Below are 21,988 nucleotides of genomic sequence, written 5' to 3'. Positions count from 1 at the left end.
TTCTCTGGCTTTTCTCATGTGTTCATGTATTTGACTTTTTCAAAACGATGGTATGGAGACGAGTCTAGACATGACATATGCTCGTCCCATCACCTGATTGCGGATGCCTATCTTAAGAGAGGGAATAGAACCAGTCATCTTCTCTCTACATATAAAAATGGATGTATGTGTGTATAAGTGTGTGTTTGTTTGTTCAGCAATAACTCTCGAACGCCTGGAGCGATTTCAACCAAACTTGGTAAGCGTATCACTTGAAATCTGGAAAGAAATACTGTGGGGGTAAGACACGCCTGACACCCCTAGGGGTGGGGGTGGGAAGGGGTGACATGTAAAAATAATCGAGAACCACCGATATTAAATTCCGCACAAACAGACATCCGTGACTCTATGCAATCCGCACAGCGATAGTGTTTCTCGGGTTGTCTAACATTCAGGCTGTGTTGCGAATGGAATCCATAGTTTTCGTGACACTCCGAATGCGGTTCAACTGCAAGTTCATCACCTGTCGGCATGAGGGGTGAGAGGGGGTGAAAAATAAAATGCCACAAATGACCTAGATTAGTTGTCGAATCCATAGTTCTCGGAGTCGCTAAGCTAATTGGTGACATTCACGATCACATTTAAAATTACTTACATTTTACACTATAGTTAGAATTCATTATTTTACTGTCTAATACAAGATTGGGATAAATAAATACCCGAACAACGCTGGGGAATCAGCTAGTTTTACATAAACCAAAGAAAATTAAAGAACAATTTTCCTACCACTACATGTGGTACCGCAGATATTGGCGTGCATTATATAACAAGAAGAAATCAGCGGCAGATCTGTCGGAGTGTCACGCGCTTGAGCACGAACAGAAGGTAATTAAGACGTCGAAATTATCAGCGAAGCACTTGGTGTGACTTGACACTGATTACACATTCGCCATGACTCACGTTCATGTACCTTTGGGAAAATCATGATTCAGCCTCTTGACGTTCGACTTCGGCAACGAATGAATACATTCTTAATTTTCGATCTTGACTTGAGTTATTATTAGAGATTGGAGAAGTGGAGGATCTCGCTCTCGTCTCGGTTTATAAACAGTGATCTCGTCTCGGACTCGAAGGATACGCCCCAATCTCATTCTGCGTCTCGAAACGTTATATAGTAGTAGTAAAAAAAAACAAAAAAAAAAACAAAAAAAAAACCCTGTTTTTAAATAACATCTCGTCTCAACCCTATGACATCTTCAAAAGGATCTTTTTATCCTGAATATATATGCACCACTTAGCACAGGCTCACAACTGCCACTAATGATTGACACTGTAATTTCCATGAACGTAATATATCTTAAAAAGGAAAATCTACCCTCTACACACTGCAATATGACGCGAAAGAATGTGAGGAATGTGTAGGATCCCAGTTTTCGAGCGAGTTATTGTATATTTTCACTGCCTTTAAAGTGTCGTACTGATGGGGGTGTGGGGGACGTGACCCTTCCCAGATGGCCTACGATAAACTGGGCATAACTTGGTAGAGCACCACGTCCCCATCACGGAGAACCAAGTACACCTTTGAACCTCCCCGATGGCGCAGTGGTAGCGTCGTCGCCTTGTAATCAAGGGGTCCTGGGTTCGATACCCGGTGGAGGCCCATGGCACGCTGGTTCGGATCATCAATCAACCAAGTACACATTCACAGTCTCGGTCATTTCTGGAGGTGACGAGTTTAGCACCACGCTCCTTGTCTCCCTGGTTACCTCCAGGTAGTCGTTTATTAGAGGCTGGATGAATCCCAGAGCCGGTCCATGTAGGAGCATTGCTGGGTAAATTCCCACCTGATATCACGCACCCCTCGTGACGTACACACACCCTACCGACTGGCCCACCTCTAATCTCGATCATAATAATATAGCATATAATATAAATCCGGTAGATATCCCCTTTGGTACAGTCACTGCCAATAAAAATGGGACAACTGGATCCTGAAGCACTCGCTTCCCTGCAAGGCGCTGTGTGTGTTGCCTAACTCTACGGCGATAAGTGGATTAGCAAGTTTTCAACGGTAACTTCTACCACCGCCGTAGAGTTCTAGGTGTCTCATTTTTATTGTCGGTGACTGTACATCTGAAGAAGTAACCTAACCGAAGTATTGTATGAATGTATCAAACGAGATCGAGCGGCTCGGATATAAGTCTCGGTCACACTTTGCAGTAGTCTACCTTCTTGTTTGGTCTCGTCCGTAAAGGTCTGGCCGACCTCCGTTGTAGTGGTTAGCATAACGCGCTACGACGCCAGGGGTCCCGGCTTCGAATCCTGGTCTGGGCATGGATGTTCTTTGTCAATGCCTGTCCATCAATTTCATCATGTCGTCACTCATCCTCATCTTCGCGATTAGCAAAAAGTGGCAGAAAAGCGAAGTAAAATATATCAAATTAATCTAGTTTCGTTATCGTCTTCATTTTTAATAGATCGTCTCGGTCTTGTTTCGATTAAGATTTCGAGACGAGACCGACACTTCGCTGCACTGGGTTTGTGCTCTCTATCCTGTCTGCGTCTTTCGTTCTTTCTGCTTGGGTTGTTTGACGTAGCTTTTTTTATTTCTTGGATTAATCGCGGTGATTAGAATGAATGATGAAGTGTTGAACAGTGTGAAGAGACAAAATTATGTACCCATGCCTGACCAGAGTTCGAGACTGGGACCTCTGACTTACAAGGGGCCCAAAGGAAGAAATACGTGTTTTTTTGTTTCGGCTAAAAAAAACTGTTTTAGGGGGCAAAATCTCCCTCAAATGTCAAGATGAGGACAAATTGAAGTGGGGATCTGTGGCAGGTGTATAGAGGGGCCCAAAAGAAGAAATACGTGTTTTTTATCCGAAACAAAAAAACATGTATTTCTTCCTTTGGGCCCCTCTATACAACTGCCAATTTTCATGGAAATCGGAGGGGGACACTTAGATAACCTCCCTTGTTAGTAGCGCCTTATGCTGAGCCCTCCGCCAGGGATGCTAGCTCCTCTCTGGGTGTGCTTGTGTCATTTCATCAAATCACCATTCATCCTGATGGTCGCGATTACCCAAAAGTGCTTAAAATGTAAAGAAAGAAAAAAAGCTAATCAATCATAATCCAGAGTTTCCAGATTCAAATCCCAAAACGAAGGTCACTTCCTTGTGTCGTACAATCCTTCGCCTTTCTATCTCCAAGTCATGGTTAGCCGAATCGTTCAATAAATGAATCGCCAACCAGTAAATACTGGTCACTCTTCTGTCTCGTCAACCGAAACGAGACCGAGATCGAGTACATTCTCGTTCTCGGAACGAAGCGTCTCTACCGGAATCACACATCAAGTTGCTTCATTGCCCACCTTATGCTTCTCACGCAAGACATGAGAACACGAAACGTTATTAACGCTATATGACAGCCCAATAGACATTGCAGCCAAAAAATAAATGGAGATTTAAGGCAAAATCCTACATTACATAATGATGTCGTCACCGTGTTATCAATTTCGCGTCCGCTGGGACACAGAGGTCGCCTCTGGGTTGTCACAGAGATGAGTTGACAGATTGAAAATTCGCTTTCTCCAATACGAATCTTGCAGTGCAATATTTTGCCACCCCTAGCTGACCATCATGAAATCCGTTGGAGGTTATTGCCTATCTTTCCCTCATAGATATGACGATCGGTTATGATTCGGTGGTCATTTATTCTTGAGTTTTCTGTTTATTTTTTTTATATCAAAGAACTTGAGCGAAAAAAAACATCAGATGGCAGACCTGAATCCAGGATATTACATACAAGCGGGAATAGAACATATAACCCCTCATTACAACGCGGCTATCCTTAATCTTCTTTGCCGAAACTAATCGCAACACTAAAATTTCCTGTTGATAGTACGCGGAAACATTCAAAAGTTTCCATAAAGACCTTCCTTAGTTTCCGCACAAAAATCCTTGTTAATGCTATTTTTTACTATTAGTGAACTTTCCTTTACATGTATGTATAAGTATATATATATATTACAAAAACGTTCAGGATGAACAAAACAAACAAATAAAATGGTGAACCTAACCTCTATTCAGCTAGGTTTCTTAGGATTGCTGTTTAAATTGGGGACTGCGAGACTGTCCAAAGAGCCTTAATCCGGAATCGAACAGGGGGACCTTTGAGTACAATGCGATACGCTAAGCCACTGTACTATAGGGAAGAGCCAGAATTGTATTTACCGTCTTGCCATGAAGATACAAGGCTGTTGGGTTATGGCACAATTTGCACGACGATGGTGTGATTAGCATCATGCTCCACTACCTTTACTTGCCAATTTAACCCATCTAATACGCAGAAGCCTGCGTGGGGCCGAGGCACTTGAAGACAGTCCGGGAGAAAATCTCTGAAGTTCCGGGAATCGAACCTGGGTCCACCGCACGATAGCCATGCGTCTTCTCACTGGAAAATAACGTGTTTGAATCTGGACCCTGCTGAGTACAAAATATCTACTCTAACTACCCACTCTACTTTTTTTTAGCATTCATTTTACGCGAAAAACATCACACGAAAAACGTCAACGATATAAAAAGAATAACCAAAATTAAGCTGTTGCATAATAATATTGACTTACCAGAACCCAGAATGCAAGCAGCAAATGTTGTGCAGCTGTAATGATCTTCATAGTGTTGAATGTCACTTTGTAAAAAATGCGAGATATCTGTTGCGAAAAGAATACACTGTTTAAACAATCGAGGTGCTTATGTATTATCCAACACAAGGTTTCAAAATGTCACAAAGAATACGAGCCGCATTATAATTGTTGTTCGTCGATGTCAACTTTGAAACAAAAAAACTGTCGCAAATCTTTCAAATGTCACAGTTTCACATCTTCAGTTCCAGTGCTGTTCAATTTTTTTCGTACAAAATACCGGTGTTAAAATGTAGTTATTAAACGTGTCACTTACATTAAGTGAGACAGGTTTCTAAATGAAATTAACACGCGCGTCTTGGTGGGAGAAATTTGTCACGTTACGTTGCCGACGTCAAGAAGACAGTCGTCGTCTTGAAGATCTTACGCGATCCTAGTCACAGGTGGAAGGTAAAGAGTGTCCTATCTTGATATCTGCCTGTTAGCGAAGGCGCGCTACTGATGTGGATGCTGTAAGGCCGGGAGAAAAGATGATTTTGCGCCGGCGCACTGAGGGAGCATGCACGCGCACCACCTAGCGGACACCTGTCCAGTTGCAGCGTATGTCCCTCGAACGGGAATTGCCGGCTCGAAGGATGATGCTGTCCGATCGGGAGGGGAAAATATCTGCGGGGTTATCCGTTTGGTCTGGTCAGCGTGGGACGAACCCCTTTCTGCTTCCAAGAGCCCCTACGTCATAGGTCAAGCGATGCTAGCGCAGCGACGGCACCCGCGCGAACTTCGTGCTCCCACCGCATTCGTGCTCCCACCGCAATCAGAGCGAGTAGTTGCCGAATGCAGAGCCGGAATTTACTTGGAAGAAATGCGGTAAAAGTAAAACGATTCTCCCACTGTCTGCATCCTTATTATATCATTATTTGCTGCTCCGAGTCCTTCTGCTATATAATTCAAACTGTTCTTGTTGGGAAAAGAAATAACTTTCAGCGTATGACAATGAAATTGCTCTTAAGTTCCTCAAGCTGTTCACCGTAAAATGATATCATCAAACTTTCATGCCTTGTAGAGGATATCAATAACAACATTTTTTCTTGGCAATGGTTTGCTCGTTTGGGGCTCGTTCCATCGCTACGAACCCTCAAAAAACAATAGCTATCGCCTACGTATGCAACTGTGTTTGACCAATTTTGATTGATTGATTGATTTAGTTTATTTTACTTCGCGTTTTGTGCCTCTTGGCTAATTTGCGAAGATGAGGATGAGTGATGAAAGGATGAAATTGATGAATGGACATTCACAAACAACCAAGACCGACCGGGATTCGAACCCGGGACCCTTGGCGTCGCTTGACCAATTTTGGTGAGCGGGTGTGCACCCTACAAGAGTTTTGGATTTTTGTTAAAATGACATTTGTCACATGCGAAACACGTCATTTTCAAATGCATTGATTTTGACTGCTTTGTTATATAGAGTCGCTTTTCTGCCACTTTTGGATAATCGCGACGATGAGGGGATAGTGATGTTTTCATAAAGCGACACTTAGAAAGAACGCCCATGCCCAGGCCGGGATTTCAACTCGGGACCTATGGCGTCGCTGTGCTAACCACTCTGTCACGGAGGAAGGCTCATTTTCAAATGCATTCATCTCAGAAACGAAAAGAAACTAGATAGACGAAACTAGTCTTATTTTCAAGATAGAGAGACACTACGTATATTATCTGGTGGAGTGGGAGTTTTGACGTGTTGGATGTGTTCAAGTTTCAAAGTTGAATAGCAAGCAATGTTCTCTAATATATATTGCCCATTTTTGGATATTTTGAGCGTTCCTATGTCACCTACATGCTATTATTGATTGATTGATTTGGTGTTTTAAGTCCACTTTATGCACAGTAAGGCTAATCGGAACTGAACCTACAGCTAAAAGTGGGATCCGAACCACTATCTGCCTCCACTGGGTATCGAACCCGGGACTCCTTGATTACAAGGCGACAACGCTACCACTGCGCCATCGGGGAGGCCATATGCTATTATAATCTAGTGATAGTCTTATCTATCTTCTATATACGTATATAAAAATGGATGGATGTATGTTTGAGAGTGTACATTTGTTTGTTTGTTCCGGCATAACTCTCGAACGCCTGGAGCAATTTCAACCAATCATGGTACACGTATCACTTGCAATCTGGAAATAATATTGGGGTGGAAAGGGATGACATGTAAAAATAATCGAGAACCCCGCTATTAAATTCCGCACAAATAGACATTCGTGACTCTATTCAATCCGCACAACGAAAGTGTTTCTCGGGTTGTCTAACATTCAGGCTGTGTTGCGAATGGAATCCATAGTTTTCGTGACACTCCCAATGCGGTTCAACTCCAAGTTCATCACCTGTCGGTATGGGAGGGTGATAGGGGGTGAAAAATAAAATGCCACAAATGACCTAGATTAGTGTCGAATCCATAGTTTTCGGAGTCCCTAAGCTAATTGGAGACATTCGTAATGAAATAAAATTAGTTACATTTTACACTACAGTTAGAATTCATTATTTTCCTGTCTAATACAAGATTGGGATAAATAAACACCCGGGCAACGCCGGGTAATCAGCTAGTTTCATATAAGGGAGAAAATGTACTTTGAAAATTCTCATGTGGCAAGCCCGATGATTTCAATGGTAACTAGACGCCCCGTGATATATGCAGACAGCACTACTGAAACGCGCGTTTGAATCGGATAATAATTTACAAAAAAAACTTCCGAGTGAACACCACTTCACCCATTTCACCATCTTTCTTTACGGCCTCTTTCAAAAGATCATTAAGGGACGATCAAATTGCATCGTGTGCGAGTTTTATTCGTGTAAATGTACACGAACATTCGCCATTGATTTACCTGATTTACCACACCCTCTAAACATTCCCAAAGATTCTACAATACTAGGAGATTTATTTAAATACCAAGGATTCGAACTCAATGTCCCTGGCGTCGCAACGCGGTGTGCTAAGCACACTGCCAAGGAGGTCGGCCACGAAAAGCTTAATGAAAACTAGTACCTACAAGTTCGGTAAGTACCCATTTTTTAACCCTAGCTTACCCATGCTGTACGAGAAACTTACTTACCTGAGGTGGCTCATGTCCACACTTTTTCCTATCACTAAAATGCAAGAAAGAATTTTGTTATTGAATCACTGGTTCCTTTGTTGATTATACATGCAGTTATTAATTAATTATAATAGTTACAAAAATTACCATCATTAATAAAAAATAATAACCACTTATTGCATGAGTTTCATACGCATATTTTACCATTCAATAAAACTCACAAAAATCATTCTTACTAATGCTGTTTTGTTTATATAGGTGCAGTTATTTTTTAATTATAATAATTACAAAAAATACCATAATTAACAACCAATTGTACACTGTCATGGGAATTACTGTTTCGAATAACGCCCACCGAGTGCATTTTGGCCCCTATTTTTATGAACAAAGGTAATATTGGGAACGCCCTAGGGAACAGTGTAATTTATTTTCAATCCTTTATAAAAAATTCAGTTGAATAATCGAAAAACTAGAAGTGGTGGGCCTGATAGCCCCCTCCACCCTCGGGTAACCTAGGGTTAAGTACCGCAATTGCAAATTCGAGTGTATATTTTTAAGAATTTTTTTTATTGTCCAAATCACTGAAAGCCACTTTTGTGGAAAATAGTAATACATACGGAAAGTGTGGCAGGTCCTAGCCGAGAATTCAACGCAAGGTGGTAAGAGCCTTGGGAGTTACGCCTCCGAGGGGGAGGAGGCCATTCACTCAGAGTCGTTAGTGTCATTTTTATTCCGCCGGAGCCGCTTTTCTAAGATGGCCAAGGAATTCCTAAGGTGTTGGGAAAGTAGACTGGGATTCGAGACGGAAGCGAGAGAAGAGCCAGGGTTGCCATGGAGATTTCAATTTCTTCTCCCGACGCTGTCCTCTTCTCTGCTTACGGTTATTGCGCTTCTTATGCGTAATCCCACTTCTTTAGACACGAAGATTTATTATTATTGCTTTTTGTTACAGGCTAAAAGGTACAAACACCGTGTCTGCGTTTGGTACGTAATTTTTATCGCGCGTTCACCTTACAATGATGAGGCAATGAAAACATATTGGAACGGGCATCGACTTTCAAAGTAATTTTGTTTTCCAAAGACGCGTAGCGTTTCTTTACTTCTTGACGTGATTTTCAGCCTTTGCCATATATCATACGAGACTTCAAATATAGTGTATACTTATGCATAATAAATTGACAACTATGACCAAGTGCTATATTCTGCGCATAACAACGAGCTATGAAGTTTATCTATGTATACCATTTGTATGCAATATAATATACAGGGTGTTTCTAAAAGTTGGTTGTAGTTTCCCACTTTACCACTTTAATAATAACCTTTGTAATTAACATACGGATACATACTGCAGTTCATATGCACCAACTCAGAAACTCAGTAAGATTGGTGTTCAGTCCATTTCTACATGTGCACCTCTGGTTGCGCATACCTACAACATCTAAACGCTATACCAACTCTGTTCCTACTCTCCATAGCATGTTTCTGTTAACAGCAGCAAAGGCATTGGTTATTCTGGTCTTAAATAATCGCACTGTCCCTGACACGGGTGTAAGATCAGGGCACCTAGGAGCCCAAGCCAGCTCTACTGATTCAACAATGATTCTATCATTAGAAAGATGCTGCCGATTAGTACAAGAAGTAATAGAATCTCCTAAGTAATAAAATGAAGTAAATAACCAAGTGGGCACCCTATACCTTCAATTCCTGAGTTACTTTAATATGGTTATATGGCAGCGAGAAGTTAATAGTTAATCAATATCATAGTAATTAACAATGTATTGAAACAGACATATTACATTATAAACTAATTACTTGCAGTGCATCATGTAAATTAATAGACTGAATTAAATTCATCAGTCTCGTCAAGTGGACTTGTTTGCATAACGCAATGAAAACACTCATTAAACTGAAGTTGACTAATTGTAGAGATGGACTGGAGAAATGGCTCTTCAAACTAATGATGGGAGATGCGCTAATTAGATTAATACACGAGCATGCACTGCTCAAAGGAATAAGTAGTCAGTAACATTATCAAGGAAGAAAATTGGCGAGAGATATTGCTATCAACACTATTCTCCAATGTTGTTAGAGCCTCCTCGATGGCGAAGTGGGGCTCAGCAAGAGACATTATTTCACCAGAGTTTCACTTGTTTCCAAGTACAAAGCAAAAATGAGTTCAATGGTTAATAACACAATACCTAATGTTTTTATTTCCTGTGGGGAAAAAAATATAATTACTTAGATTTTGGACTAACTCTAATACAAGAATATGAACAAATATCTCAAGATTATAGAAAATTACATTATGCCGACTTTTTAAATGTAATACTTGAATAGCATATCTTTACTGTAATTGTTTGATTTAAAAGGGATAATAATAATAAAAAAATACTGGTAGCGTTAAAAAAAAGTGGTTGTGTCGTCGCCTTGAAATTAAGGGGTTCTGGGTTCGATACCGGGTGGAGGCACATAGTGGTTCGGATCCCACTTTAAACTGTAGGTCCAGTCCCGTTTAGCCTTACTGTTCATAAAGTGGACTTAAAACACCAACTCATTCAATCAATCAATCCAATGTTGTTAGTGAAACGAAGAAATAGATTAATTTTTATGCAAGTTTTCTTTCCTTCTGTTATTCAGATAAATTCTTTGCTCGTGGTTCTTGCAGTACTATACTAGCTAATTATTTAGTACTATAGCATAGTTAAAACAAGAATGTAGTATTCGTATAATTCTCTTGTTTTCTTATGCCGGTCGTTCGGATTATACTTTAAAACTGCATGTCCGGTACCGATTAGCCTGTTTGTGCATAAAAACAAACTGAGTTTCTTATGCGCAATTGTAGCTATGAATCTCTGCTTCAGAGAGCTTATTATTGAAACTCGTTACGGTAGCTAGCTGACGAGTTGGTGGCTGAAGTCGGTTGCAAGACAAACGACATGGAATATACCGTATTATTGAAACTCACTCGTTCGCTGGCTCTCGAGTCGTTCCGTTCGCTAGCACTCGGTAGCTCATACCCAACCGAGATCAGTCGTTCGGTCGAGTCGTTTGCCATAATTGTCGAAGATGGATGTATATTTATGTTTGCTTTTGGTACTTCAGACAAGGATAATGTGAGATGCAAGAGAATACTTACATTCCGGACCATCTTAGGATGAGTATGTTACGATTTGTATTATTATTATTATAAACTTGCACATTAAAATAACAGTAATCAGCGATGTAAATATGCCGTTGTTAGTCAATGCATTTTTTTCGATTTCTTAAGGAAATATTGGTTTCCGCGTATGCATGTTTGACTTTGTTGAAGACATATTTGTCAATGTATATTGTATTGCAGTAGTACAAGGTGTAAATAAAAATATATTTAAAAAATACAATAGGTTTTTCCAATGTTCTTCTAAGTTGCCTTCATGACACGGTGCTATATCCACGGAAAATATTACCTTTGCCCTTTTCTTGTGTAAAAAATAATATAAAAGCACTTTAATGCTCATGGGGTAAGGCGTTAATATATGATTGTTTCATGATATATATGTCATAAGTTCGCAGTTATTGTCGCGATTGATCCATATGATAGAAAAGCGGCGCAACAAAAATTAAATTGAAAATACAGAAGCACTTTAAAGGTCATAATTGAGAAATAGAACACTAGCAGCTAACCTGAATTATGTTTAACTACAAGAAAACGTTTTGTGTTGATCAGAGTTACAAAATGTATAGAGAAATTTTGAAATAATGGAATGGATATAAAATGCAAATGTATACATACTTACTACTGAGTACTGATAATGTAGAACTAAATTCGAACATTTTTAGCATGTTTAGTGATGTTTATATTTGCTTTTTTGCAACAGGCAGCTACTAGTTGGCAGTGGCAAGAGATTGCAGAATTTCCATTTCCCAGGCCAGAGTCAGGAATTGCATCAAGCAAGACTTTCTCCCAAGAAGGGCAGAATACAGTGGAGAGGGTGAGTGTCTTTTTTAACACATTTATTCATGATTTCCAAAATTTAAGAAATGTTATTTTTGCAAAAGAAATGTAGAAAAAACTTATTTACCACACATGGAAGCGAATGTAGGCATTCTATTTTTCATTGATATGTGGTAAAATTTACATTTAGAGGTGTTCCACTAATTTATAACCATTGGTCCAATACTGACAATTTCAGAGGCCAACAAAATTAAAAATTAATATATACACATCAGTAATGTAAGTACTAATATAATCTGCATTTTTAAAAATATGTAGCAAACAAAACATTGGAACGTCAACTTATTCCTCTGTGTCTGACACATATACCTTGTATTAACAAAACCTTCCATGTCATCATCACTAAAACCCATAGCAGCCTCCCCGATGGCATAGCGGTAATGCAGTCACCTTGTAATGAAAGCATCCCAGGCTCGATACCTGGTTGGAGGCATATAGTGTTCCAGATTCCACTTTAAACTGTAGGTCCAGTCCCAATTAGTCTATCTGTGCATAAAAGTGGACTTAAAACAAAACTCAATCTCAAACTAAAGACCTCTAGCAGTTACAATTGAATGTATTACATAAATCATGACACCAGTATTCACTAGACTTTAAAAACTGAAACAAAATAAACAAGAGATAAGGTAACGTCAATGTCTGAACTTATTCTAAGCAGTTAAGAACATGGTTGACTGGAAGATACTGAGAATCCTCTCTTCTATGACTATGAGACTGAACTAACTAGTGTTGCCCGCGGGACAAGACGGGACAGGCTTTTAAAAATTCGAGACGAGACGAGATTGATCATGTGTCCCGAGACAAATGAATATTTTTGAGACGAGACAGGCCAAAGTCTCGTCTCGTGGGCAACACTAGAACTAACATGAAAGTTGGATGGTTAATGTAGCTACATAACAAATTAGTGAATAACCACTGATTGAGATTTGCTGTGTTTATAACTGACAATACCCACAATACTTTGCTGCTAAAAGAAATCTGCTTCTAAATAACAAATTTCTTGCTGATTTACAATATCGGAGATGAAATGCATGACATTATTTTAGAAAGTATTTAGAAAATGGCTCTGTGGAAGTAACTTCCCTTTTGAGGTCCTTAAGTTATATTCAATCTTAAGATTTTATGTTCATATGAACTTGATGCACACATAAATTCCCCTTGCCTTAACAATATCATCCAATTTGTATTTACTGCGCATGTAACCACAGTTAATATATATTTTATAATGTCAAGTTTCATGGATTTAGAAGGCCACAATTCTTGTTCTAGTACATAATGACACACTTATGCCATAAATGATTCCAGTAAATGTTTGAAAAAATCAATTTTTTAACACGGTTGTGGGGATTACGGTAGTGATCCACTCGTTTATTTTCACATGCTTCTGTAGTTTGGTAACACTAATCACTTTGACTCCCAGTGTACAGTGGGATCCATGAGTATTACCGTGAAAATTGTCCATGACTATTTTAATTAATTTTTCTCTTACATCCTAAGTGCTTTTAAGCGATGGATTTTCGTGTATGCTGGTGCAGAAGTTGTCAACAGCTTGTTTTGACTTTTCTTTTAATTCTTGAAGCTCTCATTGGGTCAAAGAAAGTGAACGAACATGGCGATGGACAATTTGCACGGTAATACTCATGGATCCCACTGTGCCTTCGTGGAAGAGTGCAGAAAGTCTGTTCATCCATTATGTGAAATATATCCATTGTTGACTTGTTATAAAGCTCACATTTCAGTGGAGCACAATAGGGATCCATGCAACCATTAACGGGAGTGTTTTCAGACACACAGTATTTCTACATATACTAGTAATAGTTTCTAATATCAGTTATAAATGTATGAAATCCAAACTACGAAAAGCATGTATGAATTTTGTAGGGAAAAGTAACAATAAATGTAACAAACTAAGTTGTTATTTTCATCATATTGAAATGTAATTCATTAGATTTAGAATTTCCTTACCTCTGTAATGTATTGAGTGAAATGACTTTTTTTGCTAACGAAACCAGAATACTATTCATAGGACATTATTGCTGTAAAACCATGCTAGCATTTCACATGCTGCTGTTATCAAGCTGGTGTGTGTGTTTCTTTTTTTTAATAATCCTGTGTAAACAAAAATGAAAAATCCAGAGAGAAGTGGGAAAGTTTCTTTTTCCCATGGCATGACGGGTCGTGTAGAACCCCTGATCATTGTCGTGGGTTTCCATGACCAGCTTACGCTACTCTTTCTTAGCTCCCCAATTTCCTCACGATGGCTGGTGGCCATGGGTTCCATACACAGGCTGAAATCTTGGGAAAATTTGTTATGCTTCCCCCAGGAGACCCAAACCTATGCATATCCCATAGTCAGAGCCAAATGCATGACACAGTGCAGATTAAATTTTTTTCCATTTATGTGTACGATATATATTTTTATAATCAGTTTGTTACGAATGGGACAGCCATAACGGTTAAGCATTAGTAGCAGCCAACGTGAGCATATCACATTGGTCCACCCCAACCATATATATATTTTTTTTCCATTTTTCTCTTTGTGATACATGTACTATTTATACTCTTTTTATTTTTTAGGATTTGAATATACTGCATGGCAGACAGACATGACCCTGGAACATATTGACACTGTGATGTCAGATTACAGGAACTTGCGAAGTATTTCAAGTGTCAAAAAGCAAATTTTACTGAAGACTTTCAATGAGAGTGCAGTTTTATAGAGGTCCCAGCAAGTTAACCATTTTAATGGCGGTTTCCCTGTGTTGAGTGTACATGGGAGTTGTTCAGCATCCTGAATAGTAGACAAGTGGTCAAATGTCGTGTATATACGACTTTATCTGCAATACACTAGGAAACTGGCAAATTTCAGAAAACAAGTCGAGCAGGTGATTGGATGTTTGTTTGATTACAGAAAATATAGTATCCTGATATCAACAATATCTGCCCAATTTGTCAGTGCTAAACCAGGTGATGTAACACAAACAAAATTTTTCAAATGTGTTGCGCTTTAACAATTTTTTGTTTGTCAATGAATAGCTACGAATGTTGTTTTGACAACAGTGGAATTGCTAAACCCATGCAATGAATTCAAACTAATCTATTCTCTAAATATACTATTGTGTATGGTGCAGTTTGGTTATTCACAGATCAACCCATATGCATAAATATTTCTAATAATTGTAATTTTTTTTCTCTATGGAAAGTGTGTATGTCTCTCCATATGAAATATTTTTGGATACAAATAAAGTACTATTATAGAAAAGTAGGATTTATTAATTTATATAAAAATAATAATCCTGTGCGTAACAACCCATGAAGGGCCTTGGCTTACCTACCGGCCTCCCTCCTATGCTTTCCTTCATCACCACTAAGTGTGGAGATCTTCAACCAGGATTGGAATAGTCGGGGGGTCAGCGTGACGTATCCCCAACCGTTGTAGTAGGTCTTCGTGGATTGCCACCGGCCAAAAATTCCTGGAGACTGAACTTGGGATCGAACCCATACCGTCCCGCAGCTGCCATCCAAAGCAAGGTGCCTTAGAAGGCACGGGCACAGAGGAGGACTTAATTTATATAGGTTCACAAAATTAATATAATTGCAGTAGATTACAGACTATTTAGAGAAATATTGGATTGGTAAAAATATCTAATTTTACTTGAGAGTATAACTGCTCTAATGAAAGTTGAGGTTGGCAGTGTGATTGGTATCTTCTGCACACTAATGTAAGTTATTATTTTCTGTAAAACATATATTTAAATATGCCCCCAGCATGGCAGTCAATGTCAAGGTTTAGTTGTGTGTGACCAAGAGCGGCTCTGCTGTAGTGTTTGTTAAAATATTGACCAAAGTGCTGCCTACAATGAAAAAAAGGTACAGCAGGTTTAGCTTAATTGCTTGTCAGTTTTGATTTGGTGAATCCTGCAATAACTGAACCGGTTACACAAATGCTCCCTTCATCAGACATTTATTTTTGAATAAATGTAAATAAAACTAAAAATAGCAGTCTGATTAAGGGAGCATATGATCTGCTGAAACGTCACAATGAAAAACAGTGTTTTTATGCTTGTAATGACTGTAGACTAAAGGAGAAATAATTCTACAATGCAAGCAATGCGTACATATATGACAATCAGTTTTTGTCACCTACTTTTTTTTATCCTAGGTTTTCGTTATTTTATATTTTTCTGTAACTTCGTATCCTCGTGAAGCTTCGGTAGAAAAACACCACGTTTCTAAACCTTTTGTGTTTCTCTGCTTTTGTCAACTTTTCCCCCTTTCGGTCGTAGGAGCTCGGGACCAACAATATGCTGTGATAAATCTTTCACTATTTTTGAGCGACTTTTGTGCATTTGGCGACGGAAAGTCAACGTGGGAGGCCAATTACTGGAGGAACATGTTACGTACCGAATGAGGGTAGAACTATTCTTTTCACCCCACTCTAACGCAACACGTGTGCTTGAAGAAGCTGGACCAGGCAAAAAATGGACGCTTGACCACCAACGTCGTAACTTCAGATTCCCGCGCCTAAAAGTCAGTCCGTTGTATTCGAAGTTTCAAGCTGTCTTTATATAGTGGCAGAACGAACAAACAAGTACAGTCTACCGCCAGTTTTCGAACCGACAACACCTCCGCGACAGTCGGAGTAAAGATTCGGGACTTTGTCTTTTTTCTACCGCGCCGTGTATTTTATCCTGCGTGAGTGAGTGACAGTGACTAGTTGTACGAATACGCAGTGTTAATTAGTGACCTGTGCACTGGATTCGCGTTATTCGTTTTGTGACGAGGAACATTAATACCACTATGGCGGGCTAATCACGAGAGAAGGAGGGCCTTGGGTCTTCCTAGCCTGCACGAAGCCGACAACGCAGCAGATCATCGCTCAGCGTCGCGACGCCACACCACTAAAACGCCGCCACAAGCGCTACAAAAGCCAAAAATGACGCCCACAGCCCGATTAGAAGCCATGAAATGATACCGCCGAAAGCCGCCAGTCGAAACAGCATTCCTAGAGTACTTCGACGCCGACACCGACGCCCGACGAGAATTCTACGGAGAGAGAGAGAGAGAAATTGGAAGATGAAGCGACACCAGCCCACACTTAGATCTACCGTCTAGAAGAGAGATTGAGATAATGAAGCGACACCTACTGCGTCTTGAGACGACGCCGACGTCCCGCGTGAGATTAGCAGCGAGAATCCACGAGTACCCCCGGTAAAGGAACTTCGCCCGTTTATTTCGCCGTCCCCCGAGTAGAGAGAGAGACGATGCGAATCAATTAATCGCTCCATTACGAGGCCGACAAGATGACAGAGAGGCTGTTTTCCCTCGTCTATGATCGCCGTGATGTAGAAGGAAAGTGTGTCAAAGAAGATTGCGAAGTGCCGCTACAAAGAAGTAGCGTGGGGAAGTGTTAGTGTCGCAAAGAGGACCGCGCATTGACGTCACGCAGCCGTTTAGAGGACTACGGTAAACGTCGCTGGAACGTCTAGAACGTCGAGATGGTATAGTATCCTACTGTTAATTTTCTATATGTGTGAGTGATCATCTACCCAAGCCTCCAAAGATCGGCCGTCGGACGAACAGATACCAGTATTTAAAATTAAAAGTCGCGAAGGTATTAATTATAATTATTTCTCGCCAGCATCATTTAAATTTCACAATTGCTAATTAGGAAGATCGATTCACAGCATACTGTTGTTTTTCCACGCTCTGCGCCGAACTGTTGAGTAATATTTTTTGTTTATGTCACCTTATATGCTTTACTCGGTAATATTTGATTAAAACTGCATAAATCGTGTATCTATCGCAGAAATCATCCCTCAAGTTTGCTAAGTGAGGAAGTAAATTAACTGCGTGCTATTTTTAATATATATTCATACATAAGTGTCTTCATTTATTCTGTAAACATGTATGCCTTGCAGTTGATATCTATGTTGCACGAGTTGCGTGCCCTGCCTAATGTTACTGAAGTTCCAAGGCGCATTAGTAATAATTTAAACAATAATTATTTAAATGTTTTGGTAAATTGCAAGAATAAAAAGTTTACGTGTCATGCCCGTTGGCAGAATGTAATGAGCACGCGCAGGTGAAAGTTTAGTATCTTTAATTCTAAGCACATTAACGTCTTCGGGCGCAGTCTAATATTCCTATGAAGAACTAAATATTGCATGGTGTCTAAAAATGGCCAATGTACTTATCTTAATGTAATTATTCCCCTGCGGTATGAGAGAGTGTGTGAATGCTTGAATGATAGTGAGGGGTTGTATAATCTGTCTATTTTTGTGTGTTACATAATATACATTTTTGTTATCTATGTTTGACTATGATTTGTGTTTAAACATATAGTATACTTATCCTCATAACTGGTGGTATTTATATTTTAGTTCAACGTTAAGTCAGCAAAGCATTTTTGCGGGCTAACATCAATTATTATTATTATTGATTATTGTTATTATTATTATTCAACGTCACTTTATGCACGAGTCGGCTATTCGTCGGGGGTAAAAAACCGATCCGGTCACACGTACCCTGGAATCAAAACCGTTAGCTGGGCCCGACACCTAGGAAGGGGACTTCGGTCTCCGGACTAAGTGTCAAAACATAGGTCACTGTACCCAAAGGTCCACCTAAAGGTACCTGTGAGAATTTGGCATCCCGATCAGGGACCGGTCTATCTTTTACCCTCGTCGAGGGAAGTACATTTTCATTTTTTTTTAATTGATAGACAGCGTGAGGATTTTTTCATTGCTTTGGTTAAACTTTTATTGGGTATTTTGTGTTTACGTGTATTCTTGTGGCGTTTTTATTATTTTTTTTGTGTCATTTAGTATTTTGAGTTTGCGTTATTCATTCTTGACGCGAATTTGATTAACGTAAAGGGCAATTAAGTAGGCGAATATCGGCAAGGGCGAATTTTCTAGGAATTATTTCATGCAAATTTAGTGGCGACTTTCTTTTGTGTGTGTGCGCGTAGGCTTTTTTGTAGGTAGCAGAAAGGGGACCCGTCGTGCCCTCCTCTCTGCACTTTTGATAGTTATTTGTTTGTATTGTTTTTTCTGTAGTGCGTTTCATGTTTTTGAAGTGTAGACTTATTTTCTGACGACCTCAGGTCATAGTGAGTGTTTTTAAGAATCTAATGAAATTGAGAAGTGAGAAAATTATTTATGGAAAGATGAGCGAAGCACGGAAGTGTGTAATTTGCGGGATTGAAATCCCATTAAGTGAAATGGACCCATCGAACGAAGCGCAGTCGCGCTGTAGTACTTGTGTTATTTCGTCAGGAACTCCAGGACACGGGGGCTTAGTTGTAAATACTGAATCCACGCCATCTTTTGAAGATCTGAATCAGCTGACCGTTTCCCCCCCGGAAGATGTCGCTCCGATGGAAAAAACAGATGATGCATTGAATAATGGCGCCGGCACCAACGACAGGATGTTCGAGATGATAAGACAGCTGATCCGGGCGGAGCACGCAGACACACAAAAGCGAATCGAACAACTTGAGACCCGATTCCAGGAAGTGGTGCGTATTTCGGTGGAACAAATAACTGAGCGTCTTTCCACGCGTTTGCAAGACAGTGAGCAGAAACTCACCGCGGAAATCGCTCGCTTGGATTCCCGTGTTGATGACCAGGACCAGCAGTTGGCAACACTGTCGCAACGGACAGACCACACGGACCAGGATTTGGCAGTATTGAGACAATCGTCGGCTCAGCTTGAGGCTACCTGTCACCAGAACTTCGAAGGTTTGAGACAGCGCGTGGCGAAAACAATAGGCGAGGTTGATGACCATTCCCAAAAGATACAGGCCTTGGAAAAAAGAATGGACAGTTTGGACCTTTCTCACCCTCAGCGACGAGAAACGCCCACGGCTACGAGGACAAACCCAGGTACTTCGGCCACCAGCAATAATGAGCAGCCTTCACCCGAATTGACAAGTGTCAATGAGCCAGCAGTAAATGAGAGTTTCCCCGGTTTACCCACTCGACCAGCGACCAACAGCTGCGAAGGTCATTATTCGGCACCCACAATTGCGAGGCGAGCTATTTTTCCACTTGAATACAAGAACCATTTCAAAAGATTCAACGGGGCTGATCGGGTTTTACCGTCTGCATTTTTAGAACGGTTCGAAACTACCTCAGAGGAGCTGTCCTTGGGGAATAATGAAAAGATCCTGGTTTTGCGAGGTTTAATGGAAGATCGGGCCAAAAATTGGTTTGAAACGAATGAAGGGCATTTCACATCTTATGAAGCTTTCCGGGAGATGTTCCTAGGACACTTTCAGCGGCCGATCCAAGTAGAACGGATGTTAATGTTATTGCGCAATGAACGTTACAGCCGAAACGCGGGAGTTACGTACGCGCAATATTTCTGGAAAAAAATATAATGAATTCAAGGCACTGCAGCCTCAAATGACGGCTCCAGAAATAATCGCGGCGCTGATATATCATTTTCCGCAAGATGTCCGGCGTCACCTTAATGGCAGTTGTGTGTCCGACCCCGATTCGATGTCGCTGACGCTGGAGAACCTATACCAGTGCTCAGAAGAAGAAGAACGCGACAGGGCAGAGCGCTGGAATAAGCGTCCCAGAGGAGAAGATGATCGTCACGGCCGGAACCGACGCCAGCGAGTTCAGATGGTTCAACGAGGACAGCACCACGATCCACGCGCCAATGATCAGAACTTTCACCCCTCACCACCTTCGCCACAGAGAGAACGGCGGCAGTACCAGAGAGGCAGACGTGGAGGAGAAAATATGCGTCGACCGCCGCGCGGCACAGAACGGGGTAACCGGGACGGTACCTTTCAACGAGGTCACGTACGTGATGGTTACTACCGACCTCACAGTCGATCAAGTAGCCCGCAGCCGGACCGAAGGACAGAAGAGCGACCTTCGTGGATGAATGAACCGCGAAGGGATGGAAATCAGGTGCAAACAAGAAGTAATTCTCCAACACCTGGCGTCTCCGGACTTCAGCGTTCGGGAGACCGCTCTTAGAGATTTCAAGTTTATGTTAATGGACTAGTTATATTTTTATATTTTACACTTGCGTCATTATTGATTTTTATATGGGTATATTCCAATGTATTATCTTTTAACGTCCTTTAAGGATTGTTTTATTGTGTATTTACTCGAAAAAGTATTTTTCATGTATAGGTTCACATACAGGGTGTTTCAACAAAAGTTTTCATATACAGGGTGTTTTAAAAAAATATGTAACCTTCAAAAATCTCCCCAGCCGAGAACGATTTTTAAGCCTACAATTTTTTTTGAAGTTAGGGGGGGCGAGATATGACAATCAGTTTTTGTCACCTACTTTTTTTTATCCTAGGTTTTCGTTATTTTATATTTTTCTGTAACTTCGTATCCTCGTGAAGCTTCGGTAGAAAAACACCACGTTTCTAAACCTTTTGTGTTTCTCTGCTTTTGTCAACTTTTCCCCCTTTCGGTCGTAGGAGCTCGGGACCAACAATATGCTGTGATAAATCTTTCACTATTTTTGAGCGACTTTTGTGCATTTGGCGACGGAAAGTCAACGTGGGAGGCCAATTACTGGAGGAACATGTTACGTACCGAATGAGGGTAGAACTATTCTTTTCACCCCACTCTAACGCAACACGTGTGCTTGAAGAAGCTGGACCAGGCAAAAAATGGACGCTTGACCACCAACGTCGTAACTTCAGATTCCCGCGCCTAAAAGTCAGTCCGTTGTATTCGAAGTTTCAAGCTGTCTTTATATAGTGGCAGAACGAACAAACAAGTACAGTCTACCGCCAGTTTTCGAACCGACAACACCTCCGCGACAGTCGGAGTAAAGATTCGGGACTTTGTCTTTTTTCTACCGCGCCGTGTATTTTATCCTGCGTGAGTGAGTGACAGTGACTAGTTGTACGAATACGCAGTGTTAATTAGTGACCTGTGCACTGGATTCGCGTTATTCGTTTTGTGACGAGGAACATTAATACCACTATGGCGGGCTAATCACGAGAGAAGGAGGGCCTTGGGTCTTCCTAGCCTGCACGAAGCCGACAACGCAGCAGATCATCGCTCAGCGTCGCGACGCCACACCACTAAAACGCCGCCACAAGCGCTACAAAAGCCAAAAATGACGCCCACAGCCCGATTAGAAGCCATGAAATGATACCGCCGAAAGCCGCCAGTCGAAACAGCATTCCTAGAGTACTTCGACGCCGACACCGACGCCCGACGAGAATTCTACGGAGAGAGAGAGAGAGAAATTGGAAGATGAAGCGACACCAGCCCACACTTAGATC

General features: G+C 40.8%; 1 protein-coding gene across 1 annotated transcript in view; it reads right to left on the bottom strand.

Moving 5' to 3' along the window:
* Nucleotides 1-5,128, bottom strand: part of LOC145994719 (thrombospondin type-1 domain-containing protein 4-like) — a 442,576-nt gene extending 437,448 nt beyond the window's left edge. Inside the window, exon 1 of the mRNA XM_083130910.1 lies at nt 4,604-5,128. Within this exon, the coding sequence (XP_082987036.1) occupies nt 4,604-4,654 (51 nt within the window). The 5' untranslated portion in view covers nt 4,655-5,128. The remainder of the gene's footprint in view (nt 1-4,603) is intronic.
* Between the last annotated feature and the right edge of the window lie 16,860 nt (nt 5,129-21,988).

This window comes from Lepisma saccharinum, chromosome 11, assembly GCF_977018435.1.
Source record: "Lepisma saccharinum chromosome 11, izLepSacc3.1, whole genome shotgun sequence".
Classification (NCBI taxonomy): domain Eukaryota; kingdom Metazoa; phylum Arthropoda; class Insecta; order Zygentoma; family Lepismatidae; genus Lepisma; species Lepisma saccharinum.
The sequence above is the reverse complement of the archived record's forward strand: the minus strand, read 5'-3'. Positions and strand labels throughout refer to the sequence as shown.